At 41.4% G+C, this 14,944-nt stretch overlaps 1 protein-coding gene across 1 annotated transcript in view; it reads left to right on the top strand.

Moving 5' to 3' along the window:
• Nucleotides 1–14,944, top strand: part of SEMA5A (semaphorin 5A) — a 502,481-nt gene that overhangs the window by 405,975 nt on the left and 81,562 nt on the right. The window contains exons 14-15 of the mRNA XM_003263156.3: nt 9,531–9,712; nt 13,229–13,372. Of these exons, the coding sequence (XP_003263204.1) occupies nt 9,531–9,712; nt 13,229–13,372 (326 nt within the window). The remainder of the gene's footprint in view (nt 1–9,530; nt 9,713–13,228; nt 13,373–14,944) is intronic.

The raw sequence follows: 14,944 nt of genomic DNA, 5'->3' as shown, positions 1-14,944 counted from the left end.
ATTCCTGAGGTAGGAGCCCTCCTGACCTAATCACCTCTTCAAGGTTCCACTTCTTAATTGTATCACACAGGCAACACCTGAATTTGGAAGGAGCACATTCAGGCCATGGCAGTGGCTTAAATCCTCTGCTACCCACAGAGTTTGAATTGGATAAGGGACCCCCAAGAAATCTTTCTAGGGAATTAGGGACTTAAAGAAGACTTATTTTCTACAGAGGGATCCCTATTTAAAAATGCTTATGGGTTTCTATAGTCCAGATAACAGGGCAATAGTTTACTAACATATTGATTAATGTTCTGTTTGCTTATAAAATTGTAATTGAAAACATTACTCTCAGTTTAAGAGATTTGAAGTGCATTGGTAAAATCTAAATTGGCATATCTAAACTGATTAGAATAATTTATATGTCCTGCATAAATCATAGTGTTGTTTAACAAGGGTAGCATAGTCTTAGGAATCTACTTGAGCTTTATTTATGCATAAATACCATCCACACCCTTTGTGAATACATGATGACCAGGGTACCATATGATGTAATGAGTCCCTATTCCAAAATGCATCATGTATTATAGTTTGCATGTTCACTCCCCACAAATATGATGTTGAAATGTGATCCCCAGTGTTGGAGTTGGGACCTGGTGGGAGGTGTTTGGGTCATGGGGGCAAATCGCTCATGAATGGCTGGATTCCCTCTCTGCAGTGATGACTGCATTCTTGCTCTATTGCTCACATGAGAGTTGTTGTTGTTCGTTTTTTTTGTTTTTTGTTTTTTGTTTTTTTTTTTGAGTCTTGCTCTGTCGCCCAGGCTGGAGTGCAGTCACGCAATCTCGGCTCACTGCAGCTTCCACCTCCTGGGTTCATGTCATTCTCCTGCCTCAGCCTCCCGAGTAGCTGGGACTACAGGCACCCACCACCACACCCAGCTAATTTTTTGTATTTTTAGTAGAGATGGGGTTTCACTGTGTTAGCCCTTATGGTCTCAATCTCCTGACTTCGTGATCCACCTGCCTCGGCCTCCCAAAGTGCTGGGATTACAGGCATGAGCCACCGCGCCCAGCCGAGAGTTGGTTGTTTTAAAGACCCTAGCATCTCTCACTCTCTCTCTCACCATGTGACATATCTGCTCCCCTTTCACCTTCTGCCATAATTGTAAGCTTTGTGAGACCCTCACCAAAGGCAGATGCCAGCACTGTGCTTCTTGGCCAGTCTGCAAAACTGTGACCAAAATAAACCTCTTTTCTTTATAAATTACCCAGCCTCGGGTATTCCTTTACAGAAATGCAAAATGGGCTATACATCATGTAATAACTAACAAAATACAAAGAGCAAATAAACACCTAGGGGTCTCCTAATAACAGGATTCTTCTCAATGCCATTATGCAGTTAGTGTCTTTAGAATAAAAGGGAATTTTAGCAATGATCAAGCCCAGAGCCCTCTTTTAGATGGGAGTAACATAGACTACAGTCTAAGGGGTTTATCAAGGGTTCTAAAACTGCACTGGGAAAGAAACCAGGATTTAAATTCAACGTTTTTGACATTATCCCTAATCTTCAGGATAATGCCCTTCTAAGTTCTCAATGTCTTCCCAAAGTAGGGGTGACACAGTCGTCACCAACAGATTATTCTTAGAGAGCAGGTGAGAGATTATTTCTGAATTTTGTGATAGAATCTTAATATAAGAGAAAGACAAGAGAACTAAGGTTTACTTGTGTGTCTAGAGCATGTGCTCAGTGCCATGTGAGGCAACTTTCAATGGATTATCTCATTTAATATTCACTGTGATCCCCAGGGATGGACATTTTTGCTTCCATTTTATAAATGGAAGAGGTTGGGCTCAGAGGTATTAGATAACTATTGCCCAAGTTCACCCACCCTATCAGAGGCTGCACAGTGCTTGAGGTTGGAGGCACTACATTTCCTGCATAACTCATTTGCAGAGATAGGCTTAGGGATGATACTTAGTTAATATCATAGCATGAGACAAGCTTTCCCGAGGGGCATATCTAACATTCTGTTTTGTTACATTCTATGGCAAAATGTACATGAAAATTTTAAAAAGGATGATTTTTTTTAACTTTTGAAAAAATATCAGAATAGAAAAATAAGACTTCAATTAAGTCATGAAACAATAGTGGTTGGAATACAGTAGGAATCTAAAGATGTGCTCCAGGGACCTCTGCACTCGCCAAATGCATCTACATCCTTGGTCAGTTGAAATTAATGAAATGGACATGAACAAATGAAATATAGGATTGCAGATGGTGCTTGGTAAAAAAAATTGCATCTTCCTTAGCTAGCACTTGGAAACCTGCTATTTCCTAGGTGAAGGGAAATTTGCTATTACAGAGTTGGGGGTAAAATTACTTGAAGCTAATTTCTTTGAGACTCTCACCAAAGAAGGATCTACAAATTACTTAACATAATGAAGTGGTTGAGATCATAGGCTCTGGACTAGCTTGTTTGATTCTTGGGTCTTTTACAACCAGAGTGACTTTGAGCAACTTACTTATCCTATCTCAGCCTGTTTCATAACTGTAAAATGGGCTGTAGGTGCTACAGATGTGTTGAATATTCAAGGAGTTAATACATGTAAAGCACAGTGCCTGGCATACACAAAACTACCACTACATGGTATATGTCTTGCTAAGGTCTAATGTTTAATATTAAATAGTATAATACACATACCCATAATAGAAAGTTGCATTGCAGAAATCTAGAAGATAGCACAACTACAGATAATTTATTCTAGATATATGTCTGATGCCTGTTCAAGGAAGCCTAAGAAAATATAAAAATACCTATTCATATGAAAAAGTAAAGCCACAGAACTTACATTGTTATTCATGGATCTGCTTTCTAGGCAGATTCTTACATGAATATACTCAGTCAAAATGAGCAAGTGCTTAAATGCAACACAGAGAACCTGCACCCAAAGTCCCATGTACTTTTCTAAGGATTGCAAGTTCTCGTTCTGAAATGTAGTAGAACCAACTACAGTGATCCTGGATTGAAAACGCTGCCCTTAAAGTCTTCAACTACGCCAGCCATGGCCAGAAACTGAATCACACATTCTTACCCTGCCAAAGTGCAATTGCTGTGTGCTCTCACTATGATTTGCCCAATGCAGTTCCTTTTCTTTCCAGGGTTTGGTAACCGTTTCTGCCCTATTTTATTTGCCTCTTTCCTCTTCATTCTTTCATTAGCCATCACTTATTTCAAGTTCTTCCTCTATTTCCCTGTGCCTTTCTTATGAGCTCCTCTTTTGCCGATTCATATATTTGGAAAGAGAACATTTATAGTATCTCTTTGCTTAAGACCCTACTAACTCATGCTAGGCCAAAAGAAAACGAACAAAGAATGTCTGGTGCAGTGGTTTTCAATCAGGAAAAAAGTTGGCCCCAGGGTCATTTAGCAATATCTGGAGACATTTTGGGTTGTCACAGCTGGGGGTGGTAGGGCACAGGCATCCAGTGGATGGAGGCCAGGGGTGTCACTAAACATCCTGTTATGCACAGGGCAGCCCCTACAACAAATTATCCAGCCCAAATGTCAATAGTGCCAGTGTGGAGAAACTCTGGGGCAGTGGAGAAAAGGAAGACGAGTGCTTCAAATTACATCTTCCAAATAACTAGCTAGGGAATCTTTGGGAGATTATCAAATTCATGTGAATCTTAGTTTAATTTTTCTATAAAAATAGCATAAAGAGATTAAATCATATAAGCCGCATATGCCTAATGGTAATTAAATTTCCTGTGAATAGGGCCTAATAAAGGACTATTTTCCTCCTGTGTTGCATTGTGAGGCAGCAGTTTGAGGGCTGATTCTGCCACCCAATTCAGGGAGGACAGCAGATGAGCAAGTCTTTGATTCCCTAGGCCTTCTCCTCTTGCTCACAAGATGGCAGCAGGATTGCCAAGTATCATATTCACCACATGTAACCATGTTCAAAGCAGGAAGGAAGAGAAGGAGCAGAGAAAGCTTCCTCCTCTTCATTTGAAAGAAAATAGTTTCTAGAAACCTCTTGCAGTGTCCTCTTGAGTCTCGTTGGCCAGAACTGGATCACATGTCGGTTTCTAGACCCAGTACTGGCCTAACTGAGGGGGTTGCCATGATTGGCTTGTAGCCTAGTCAGGATTCAACCCTGGCCTCAGATATGTCCTGTTTGAGGTTCAGAAGCGTGGCCAGTGGTGCCAGCCCAACTCACCATAGATTCCTCCTCCCTCTGCTCCACCTCACAATGATGAGGAATAATTCCCATAATGAATGCAAATCCCCTTTTTTTTCAAAGTACTTTCTTCATAAAAATCCATTTACCTTGGCTGGTGTCCCTACCTTAGCCTCTTTGGAAAAGTGGAAATTCTCAGGTTCCCTCCGGGACAGGAGATTATTTTAAGGAAGCACGTGGACTGGAACTCTGAGTGATTTCTGTTTCCATCTTCATTCGGTTGTCACCATCATATTGTACTTCCTTCTGGCCTCACAGTCCTAGATATTTCTATTGTCTATATCATCATGAGTTTAGGATTTCCTCATGACCTCTTAGAGCTAAGGAGATCCTAGGAACCTCCCTGCTCATTTCCTTTGTATTTTAGATGAGAAAATGGAGACCAAAGGGGCTTGGAAAGCTCTTCTTTGCCTCAAATTCTCTAATTGTCCCAATTCTGCCATCTCAAATGTTTCCGATTAATACTAGGGGGATATATAAACCTTCAAAAAAATCACAAATGCATCTGCTTCATGAAAGGGACATATGTGCAAATAAACCCCCAAACACAGAAGGACCCAAGAAATCAAAGGGTGAGGCAGACAAAGTCAGTTTGTCGGTACAGGGTGAGTTTATTGGGAACTTATGGAGAGAAATATGCTCTTGGGCAGTTGCAGGACAGGTAGATCTCCGTGCCATTATTCCCAGGGCTTATGTGCCATAGGGAAAGGATATACTTCAGAGGGAATGCCTAGGAATTTGCTGAAGGGCAGGGTTTGCGGTAAGTACATGCTCTTACACAAGGAACAATAGGTAAACTGGAAATCTTAGAGGCATTCCCAGAACTGGGGTTAATCAGAAGTCAACATGGTGGATTAGCATGCAAGATAGAACTGCTTTGACCTCCATAGCATCCCAGCCTGAATGACCCCTCACACCTTTGAGACAGCCTTTGCAGAATTAGAAGTGATGAGAGAATTCCAGTGCGACTGATTCCATCTTGCTTTTAACATCGCAGGCTAAAGTGTTTTATGTAATTTTGTTTTGCATATAATAACACAGAGGCCAATGCCAAGATAACTATGAGAGGAATTTAGTTTACCGTTAAATTTTTAGGCAAGGAAAACTTACTGCCCTGTCCTCATATTCAGAGATTGAAACTGTATTCATAATGGTAAGGGCTTGAACTTTGCTGAAGAATAGGCATGAACAATGACCTGCTGACATTTAGCCTGCTTTTCTTTAAGCTGTTTACTGTGGATTCAGGTAACCAGGGGTCACAAGATTTATAAGTTCTCTAACTTACCCCTATAGATAACATTGCAGTTGTGAAACCTAAAGAAGTGGTCTTGGAGATATTTTTCAGATTTAGCACTTCAGCTGACCGAAAGCTGCCCCATAGTCCAAGAGCCCCTCTCAGGAACTGACTCAGCTGCCTGAAGGCAGTTTTAATACTCCTGTGATTTCATCAACTGTTTCAGTTCCCCAGCCCCGGCCTGCCAAAGTACTCTCAAAAACCCCTAGTCTCTGAATTCTCAGGGAGCCAGGCTTGAGGAGTTTCTTTCTGTTCTCCTCACTTGCCTGGCCCTGTAATAATTCAGCTCTTTTTTTTTTTTTTTGCTGTCATTCCTGTTGTTCCCAGTGCATTTGGCTTTCTGAGCGGGAGGCAAGATGAACTCTTGGAGCTGTTACACCTTCATAGAGAAGTGAGGCAAAGGATGACCAAATGTCCCAGAGAGCCTCTCCAACAGTCTCCCTCCCCACTCACTCTCTGCCTCAAGGGTCTGACCTTCCTCACATCCAATGTCCGATCCTCTTTCCCTTGTTGTCTTGTGGCCTTTGGCTCAGGTAATGAGAGGCACGGGCAGGAGGAATGAGACTGGGGTATCACTCCCTTACCCCCTTCAACTAAGGATTGCTCCAGCCACCCTGTCTGTCCTCACTCCCACCTGCAAGCTTAGGATGGTCACAGCTTCCGTGGTGGTGTCTGCTGGGGCCTTCAGCAGCCCTAGAAGTTTTCTTAACTGAGCCCACACTGCAAAGAGTCAAAATAGTACAGACCTATATATTGTGTAACTATGATGCAAATATTCTGTCTGACCACTGTTATTGCTTGAGGCTGGCTCCATGAACAAGATACGTGATTTTTACAGTCAAAACAATACTAGCAATGTTTGCACAGCAAGCAGGAGTCTGGATGTTAAAGCAGGCAAGGATGTGTTAGCATAGGAACTGCGTTTGCTCACAGTGAAAGTGACCTCTTATCCACTGACAAGGAGTCCTTTGGCTGGAGACAAGTGGGAGGGCTGATAAAGAGGTGAAAGGAGAATGTTGAAAATCCCAAATGGTAGAGTCTTTGCCTCTTTAACAACAGAATCTTCTATATTGGTGGCTTGAGTCACGTTGTCGTGCAAGGCTTGGTTCTCCAAGAAAACGCTATGGTCTTCAGGGAACCTTATGATCAGAGTAGGCGCTGTCTTTTCATCTTAGCCAACAAGGAGGCCACCGGGACCTTGGAAATGAAGATATTTTCCTCTTGGGTAGGATCCAGTGTATCACTTAGAATTGCCCTAACAGAAAACCAAATGCTGCATGTTCTCACTCATAAATGGGAGTTGAACAATGAGAACACATGGGCGCAGGGAGGGGAACATCACACATCGGGGCCTGTCGGAGGGTGGGGGAAAGGGGAGGGAGAGCATTAGGACAAATACCTAATGCATGTGGAGTTTAAAACCTAGATGATCGGTTGATAGATGCAGCAAACCACCATGGCACATATATACCTGTGTAACAAACCTGCACGTTTTGCACATGTATCCCAGAACTTAAAGTAAAATTTAAAAAAAGAAAAGAAAAGAATTGCTCTAACAGATGGTGCAGCTCTATTCCATCCCTTTTGCCACAGTTTCTTACATAAATAGCCAGGTATGGGGGGAAATTCCCAATCCCATCCACCTTACTGGATAGAAAATGTTAGAGGGTTGGTTAGAAAGGAGGGATAGCCATAATTATAGCAACTGGATTTGGCCAACCAGTCATGTCAAAAACAACGAACACTTTTCATGTTTAGTTCTTATTGTATTTGGGGCAATGATGTATCAAAAGTAAAGTTTGCCTATATTTTTACCCACAAAATATGGTGTCGGCATTATTCTGAAATGGCAAAGTATGGGTATAGAGTGTAACCCGAAGAGAATGAACTGTATGGTACATAGAGTTGTTTCCTGTGAGTTGTTTCTTGAGAGGACGATGAGTCTTTCTGAAGGTAGTGGATGGTTCTGGAAGAGAACTCTGGCAGAGGAGTGGTGCAGCCAGCTGCAGAGGGCAAGGTGAAAGCATGCAGTTCACTCATCACCAAAGGTCTTCCTTGGTCAGGTTTTCTCAGGGATGCTTAAGTTTCCATATTAATATTAGGAGGTTTGGAGGCCATGCACGGTGGCTCATGCTTGTAATCCCGGCACTTTGAGAGGCCAAGGAGAGCTGATCATTTGAGATCAGGAGTTCGAGACCAGCCTGACCAACATGGTGAAACCCTGTCTCTACTAAAAATATAAAAATTAGCTGGTGTGGTCGCAGGTGCCTGTAGTCCCAGCTATTCAGGAGGCTGAGGCATGAGAATCGTTTGAACCTGGGAGGTGGAAGTTGCAGTGAGCCAAGATCATACCACTGCACTCCAGCCTGGGCAACAGAGCGAGACTCCATCTCAAAAACAACAACAACAACAACAACCAAAACAGGAGGCTTAGACTTAGGCCTTCTTCCCATTGCCTTTCTGAGAAGAGATCCGTTTGCTGGTTTCTGGGCATGTGATGTAAGGCTGTGCCCCTTCCAGCAGCACTGCCACCTCCTGAGCAGATATGCTTATCAGATTTGGCAGGAAGCTGTCACTTCTTCAATGAGCCAGGTAAACACTGGTGCCTCCGCCACACCAGAGCTGATCATGCATGTCCCAGCGATGCCATGCCCTCCCCTTGAGTGCCTTCAGAGGTGCCACACCAGCAAGCTCAGGGGGCTCTCTGATCCCTCCCCAGAGGTCCCTGCCCTGGGCTCCTCCTCAGTCCTTGTTGTTGCTCCCCTGAACCACCAGCTCACCCCACACTGATGGGGAATGCCCATGTGCCCTTCCCATTTGGCAGCCTCATTCCTCTGCCCTCACCCTTTCCAGCCCTTGCCAGCCCCTCTACTTGGCTTTTCACTCTTTAAGACTCAACACAGGCCCCTCGTTGCCCTTCCCAGACCTCGTGAGCATGTTGGGTGTTCTCTCCTCTGCTCCGATAGCCCCGTTCATGAATCCATCATCAGATTCTACATGGAGTAATAATTATGTGTCTAGCTGTTTCTCACTGGCCCATAAGCTCTTAGAAGTTGATCAGAACACAGGTTTGACTGGGCTATGCTTAACAAAAGGAAGCACTGCAGCTGCTTAATAGATACTCTTTAAATATGTTCTGAATTGAATGCTTTCAGTTTGAGAGTCAAACCAAGTCTTTAATGATAAATGTTACTAAGCTTTCATTTTTTAAAGGCACATAAACATGCAATGGGGTTGTGCAGCTGTGATTTTTCACTCCAGTTCCTCTTAGTTTTGGATTTTCCAAATTAGTGGACAATTTGGCTATAACTTGATTGCCAAGTCACTAGTATCCTTCACTCCTCCTCCTCCTCTCTTCTCACCCCTCCTCCTGTCATTCTTCTCCTTCTCCTTTTTCTTCTCCTTCCTTTCCTCCTCCTCCCCCTCCTCCTTTTCCTTCTTCTTCTTTCTCTTCTTTTTCTTCTTCTCATTTTCTGTCTCCTCTTTCCCCCTGCCTCCCTCCCTGCTTCTTCCTCACCATCTCCAGCAATCACCTCTGCTGCTTTATGTTGAAATACTCCCTTATGCAATCTTTTTCTTTTCTTTTCTTTTTTGAGGCGGAGTCTCACTCCCTCCCTCAGGCTGGAGTGCAGTGGCATGATCTCAGCTCACTGCAAGCTCCACCTCCTGGGTTCACGCCATTCTCCTGCCTCAGCCTCCCGAGTCGCTGGGACTACAGGCGCCCGCCACCACGCCAGGCTAATTTTTTGTATTTTTAGTAGAGATGGGGTTTCACCATGTGAGCCAGGATGGTCTCGATCTTCTGACCTCGTGATCTGCCCGTCTCGGCCTCCTAAAGTGCTGGGATTGCAGGCGTAAGCCACCGTGCCCGGCCCTTTTTCTAATTGCAACAACAACAACAACAAATTCTAAAGGAGTTTTGATAGTCTTATGAGGGATTTTTAATTTTTTCTCTATTATGTGTTCGGCTTTAACCTTTCCTGACACCTCTACTTGGTTTTGCTTCCTAGACCAGGAATCTCACCGTGGATGGACACTTTGGCGTGTGGTCTCCGTGGACGCCTTGCACGCACACGGATGGCAGCGCCGTGGGATCCTGCCTCTGTCGAACCCGCCCCTGCGACAGCCCAGCCCCGCAGTGTGGTGGCTGGCAGTGCGAGGGCCCTAGCATGGAGATCGCCAACTGTTCCAGGTGTGCCCCTCAGAACACGCCAGTTGTGCTGCTGTGTATTAAACTCAGATTCTCGAGGAGTTTGGGAACATCATTTATAATATAACTCCTTTTTGGAGAGAACTGTGGTGAAACACCAGGGACATTCACCATTTAAAAATTACATGATTTTTGGAAGGAGATTTTAAACTATAAATTGGATTACAGATCTACACTTATTCATTTACTCTTCATTAGATTAGGGAAAGTATTTACAATTTGGACAATATGATTGGCTTTGTTTAAGGAAAACATCCATGTTATTTAATAATCTTTTCATGGAATATATCTACGAACATTCCATTAGGGGTAGGACATAATAATACTAGGTTAGGAGGTAGAAGAAGCCAAGTCCTTGATCAACTTGCTCCACTCCATAGGATATTGGAGCTCAGAGCACCTCACCTCAGCTAACGTTAGGCACTGGGTAATCAAGAGAGCGGTTTAAATAACATAACCTATTGAATAGCTTTCCTGTTGCTTCCGCTTACTGTGGTGGTGGTTGTTTTATTTTTTATTTTTACAACTATATTCTGTTTGCTCTCCAGCCCCTGCACCTATAACACCATGATCACAGAGAAATTTTAAAGCAAGTATCAGGAACACTTCTGAGATCAGTCTTTATGCTTCTTTGTCACTTGTTCATTAATTTGCAGTATTTTTTAAACATATTATCTGCTTTCCATGAGCCCACTTAGAATGAAAAAAAAGTCTCTGGGACAATTATTTATGAAGTTACTAACAGTGGAAATCAGATTGGGTGATCACACTATAGGAGAGCCCAGGTCAGGCAGGCACATGCGCCTAAGAGGAAGCAGGTCAGGAAAGTAAAGTGCTGGCGCAAAAGGCCGACTTTGCCCTCTGCTCACATTTTTCTCACCACCAAGGTGAAAGAAGCAAATCAGGGCCACAGAGGTTAGGGTTTTTTTTGTTTTATTTTGTTTTGTTTTGTTTTGTATTACAGAGGACACAGGCATATATCAACATTGTATTATGTACTGTATGCTTCGTATTAAATGAAATGATTTCCACAGATGCCTGGCTAAAACTTACAAAAGCTATCAAACTGCTGTTGTTTGAAGATTACAACAAGTAGCTAATACTCTTTGCTCATATTGTTTAATGGAAAAAGAAGACTATCAAATGAATTGCTGTAACTTATTTATTGATATGTCTTCAGTTCTTGCTCTGGTTGGAAAGTCATTTTCTAAGCAGAGCTGCAATGCAACTAGTAGTTATTTTAAGATTAAACATCTAGCAAGTGAACTAGTTTGAATGAGGCTTTAAAAGCATAAGTGGATTGCTTTGTACTAATAATCATGAAAATGACCCCCTCCTGATCTCTGTTTACTTTATGTGACTTGTTTGGTCACTGTGTCTGCCTCTAAGCAGCATTTAGAAGTATGGAAACTCAGGTCTGGGTAATAGACATATACGTGTAAAGCTGCGTTCACTTCTTTCCTCAGATATTCTTTTCCTATTACTTATATACACTTTTATTTACTTACTACCTGTATACAAACATGTTCCATATATTGTAAATGGAATAGTCATAAAATTTCACATTTGTGGCCTGGCATGGTGGCTCATGCCTGTAATCCCAACTCTTTGGGAGGCTGAGGTGGGCAGATCACCTGAGGTTGGCAGTTCAAAACCAGCCTGACCAACATGGAGAAAACCCATCTCTACTAAAAATACAAAATTAGCTGGGCATGGTGGCGCATGCCTGCAATCCCAGCTACTCGGGAGGCTGAGGCAGGAGAATCTCTTGAACCCGGCAGGTGGAGATTGCAGTGAGCCGAGTTAGCGCCACTACACTCCAGCCTAGTGACAGAGCAAGACTCTGTCTCAAAAAAAAAAGAATCCATCCACATTTGCTAGAAGATTTAAGAAATGAAGAGTTTCCAAACAAATTTGAAAGCACCATTTGCTGCATGATCTAACAACTTTTTTCATATATAATGAAACTTTGCAAATTAAATGTAATTTATTTATATTAAAACTGCTATTTAAATTTTTAAATATAATTCAGTGAATAACATGGATAATTTTTAAGACTGTAGGTAGCAGGGTATAAGATACTAGCTGATTTTCTTTATAAGAAATGTGGGAAGATTTGTCTTATTGTGTGATAATTTTGGTTATATTATTATAGAGCAGTTTTATTATAATATCATACATAAAGCTATACATATTTTATTAAATCATTAGGTTTCAGTAAAGTAGGAAAACATGAAATATTCCAAGAATTTTCTCAGAAAAATTTTATTTGAAATTATTTTTAATATGATATATTCAACATATTATTTATAGCAGGACCTTCAGTGGCATGGTTGTTGACCCCCATGTTTTAAAAGGAAATACATAAAGTAAAAATGAGAATTAATGTGAGCTAATATCTTTTAATAGGAAATGTAAATCTTATGGGTGAAGGTGACAAATATCCAAAGAAATGCATATGTGGTTGCAGAAGTAAAAAAATTCTGTATGAAGTAGACCGTCTATGTGGAAGTTTGGAATCTGGATTTAATATATGTTTTAACACATAAAATTAAAAAAAAAAACCTATGTATTTTTTAATAGCAGGAACAACGTGTTAAGGGGGACACTTAAATTATAACCAGTCTGAATACAGGCATTTTAAGGAAAAAATACAATCCTAAAACATTTCTAGAGCTGTCAATAGAATTAAAAAATTTTTTTAAATTCGTTCATCCTATTTTTATTTTATATTTTTATATATCTACATTACTCTGTATGTGTAATAACATAAATACACATGGTTAGTTATATGCAGTTTGCACTTCTTATTTGCACTCTTTATGTCTCTGTCAGTTTGTTAAAAGATAGCCTATAATCTGAATTTAAACATCCTTTTTAAATTTTTAATAAAGTTTGTTTCAAAGCTTTGAATATTCTAACAGTACAACATTTTCGTTTTAAAGCTTTGATAATTATTCTAACAATACAACACTCTGTCAACTTGATGCTGTCGGGAGAGTTACTGATTTTCACTATTATTAATAGATTTTAAAAGAAAGCATTTTAGGCAGTTTTAGATGAGCATTTTGTCCAAAGGTGTGCTTCTCATAGATTATAAATGATATATAATACAAGTCCAAAAAATCATAAACTCTAGAGGTGTAGGGATTCATTTCTAAATGCTTTTCAGTGAAATAACCTTATTCTTTATTAGTTTAATATTTTCATAACTCAAGTTTTTTGATAGTTTCAAATATAGTCTATTATTTATAGTGCACTTAAAACTTTATTCTCAAATTTCCTGTCTTGGCTATAAACCAGATGCCTGGGGGCTGCAGACACAGGAATTGAGATTCACAGGGTGCAGTCCATTCAGTCCCCTGGCTGGTGGTTTCTCTCCCCAGCAGCCCCAAGCATGATCCTCCTGGGGAACACAGACATTTGGCCGTGGGTGCAGACGGGGCTTGGACTCTGAGCCTGCCTGACCTAATGATTGCATCGCTTCCCTTCCCTCAGGAACGGAGGCTGGACTCCCTGGACCTCGTGGTCTCCCTGCAGCACTACCTGTGGGATCGGCTTCCAGGTGCGGCAGCGCTCCTGCAGCAACCCCACTCCCAGGCACGGGGGCCGGGTGTGCGTGGGACAGAACCGCGAGGAAAGGTACGTGCCCTCTGCTGCCAGCACCGCCAGCCTCACGCTTACTCTCATTCCGGCCAGGTCGAGTTCCCCGCGGTTTTACTTTTGGATCTGCCTGAGCTTATGTGTGGCATCCCTTTCTGCTGAGCCAGTCGTCCTCTTCTTTTCCTGGCATCCTTTAATTTTGATCAAAGCCTCGTCGACAGCATCACTGGGCCGCTCTGGTGCCTACACAGCTGGGTTGGCTCCGCTGAGCAATTGCCAAGGGATTAGAGTACCCAGGGACCTCCGTGCTGTGCTAGGCTCCCGGAGACTCTGGAAGTACGTCTGCAGGAGACTTACTCTTGTGAGAATTTAACCAGACCGATCTCAAAGCTTCAGTTCCAAGGAGGACCTAAGAAGGTCCCGGATGCAGACACTATTGGGCGGGTGCGGTAGGGTTTTCATCACAACTCATTTAATCCCCTGGAAGGCATGGGAGGGCATATTCAGAAATACCCTCAATGAAGCTGCAGCACAACCCAAATTGGGGGGTCGTTTTCCACGTGTATTTTGAGCTTTCAGCACATCATGGCGACATTTTGATTTAGTCTTGGATTTAACAATTTGTTTCTTGGTGTAGAATTAGACGTTTGGTTTCAGGCTCAACCTCTGCAATCGTAATCGTTGAATCTGTTTTGCAAGATCATTGAATCTGTCTTAATATGCATTAAATATACTATTAATGTTTATTCTAATTTGTCACTATTGGGAAAGAATTCAAGTAGTGCTTTCAGGATTCTTATTCAGCTATACTAATATAAACTTATTGAATGGCTTTCAATGCATTTTAATTAAAATATAGTAGGTTTATATTTGATGACATGAGCTCAGTGGAACCTCGAATAAAAATATTGTATATAGTTATTTGCTATGCATTTAGTATTTATACGAACAGAACCAACAGACTTACTGTTTAGATAGCTCTCTATTAGGTATTTATTACAACCTAAAATCAACTAAGGAGAATCATTCCTTTTTTTCTTCAAGTGTGTTCCTCACTTGCCAATTAAGATTTCACTCCTTTTGACTAACAGGAAATGGAGATGATTTTTACCAAGCAGGGTTTGTCATTTTTGAAGCAGTCCCTGAGACAGTCTTGTGTAAGCCTGTCATTTTCTAACACCAGTTGATAAGTGGGAAAGCCTATTATGGAAGAATTGTCTCTCTATTATCTCCAAGCCTTGTACAATTTTAAATTGGGTGGAAGTTTTTAAACGCTATAAATTGTCACCTAGGACAGGTTGAACATTCCTAATCTGAAAATCTGAAACCCAATATGCTTCAAAATCCAAAACTTTTCTAGCACTGACATGATGCCACAAGTGGAAATTTCCACACTGGTTTTTTGACTTTTGCAGTCAAAATGCAGTCAAAACTTTGTTTTATGCAAAAAATTATTTAAAATTTATAAAACTACATCCAGCCTTTGTGTATATGGTATATTTGATGTTTGAATGAATTTTGTATTTAGACTTGGGTCCTATCCCCAAGATATCTCATTATTTATACACCAATATTCCAAAATCTGAAACAATGTGAAATCCAAAACACTAA

The sequence above is a fragment of the Nomascus leucogenys genome, chromosome 6 (assembly GCF_006542625.1).
Source record: "Nomascus leucogenys isolate Asia chromosome 6, Asia_NLE_v1, whole genome shotgun sequence".
Taxonomy (NCBI): Eukaryota; Metazoa; Chordata; class Mammalia; order Primates; family Hylobatidae; genus Nomascus; species Nomascus leucogenys.
The sequence above is the reverse complement of the archived record's forward strand: the minus strand, read 5'-3'. Positions and strand labels throughout refer to the sequence as shown.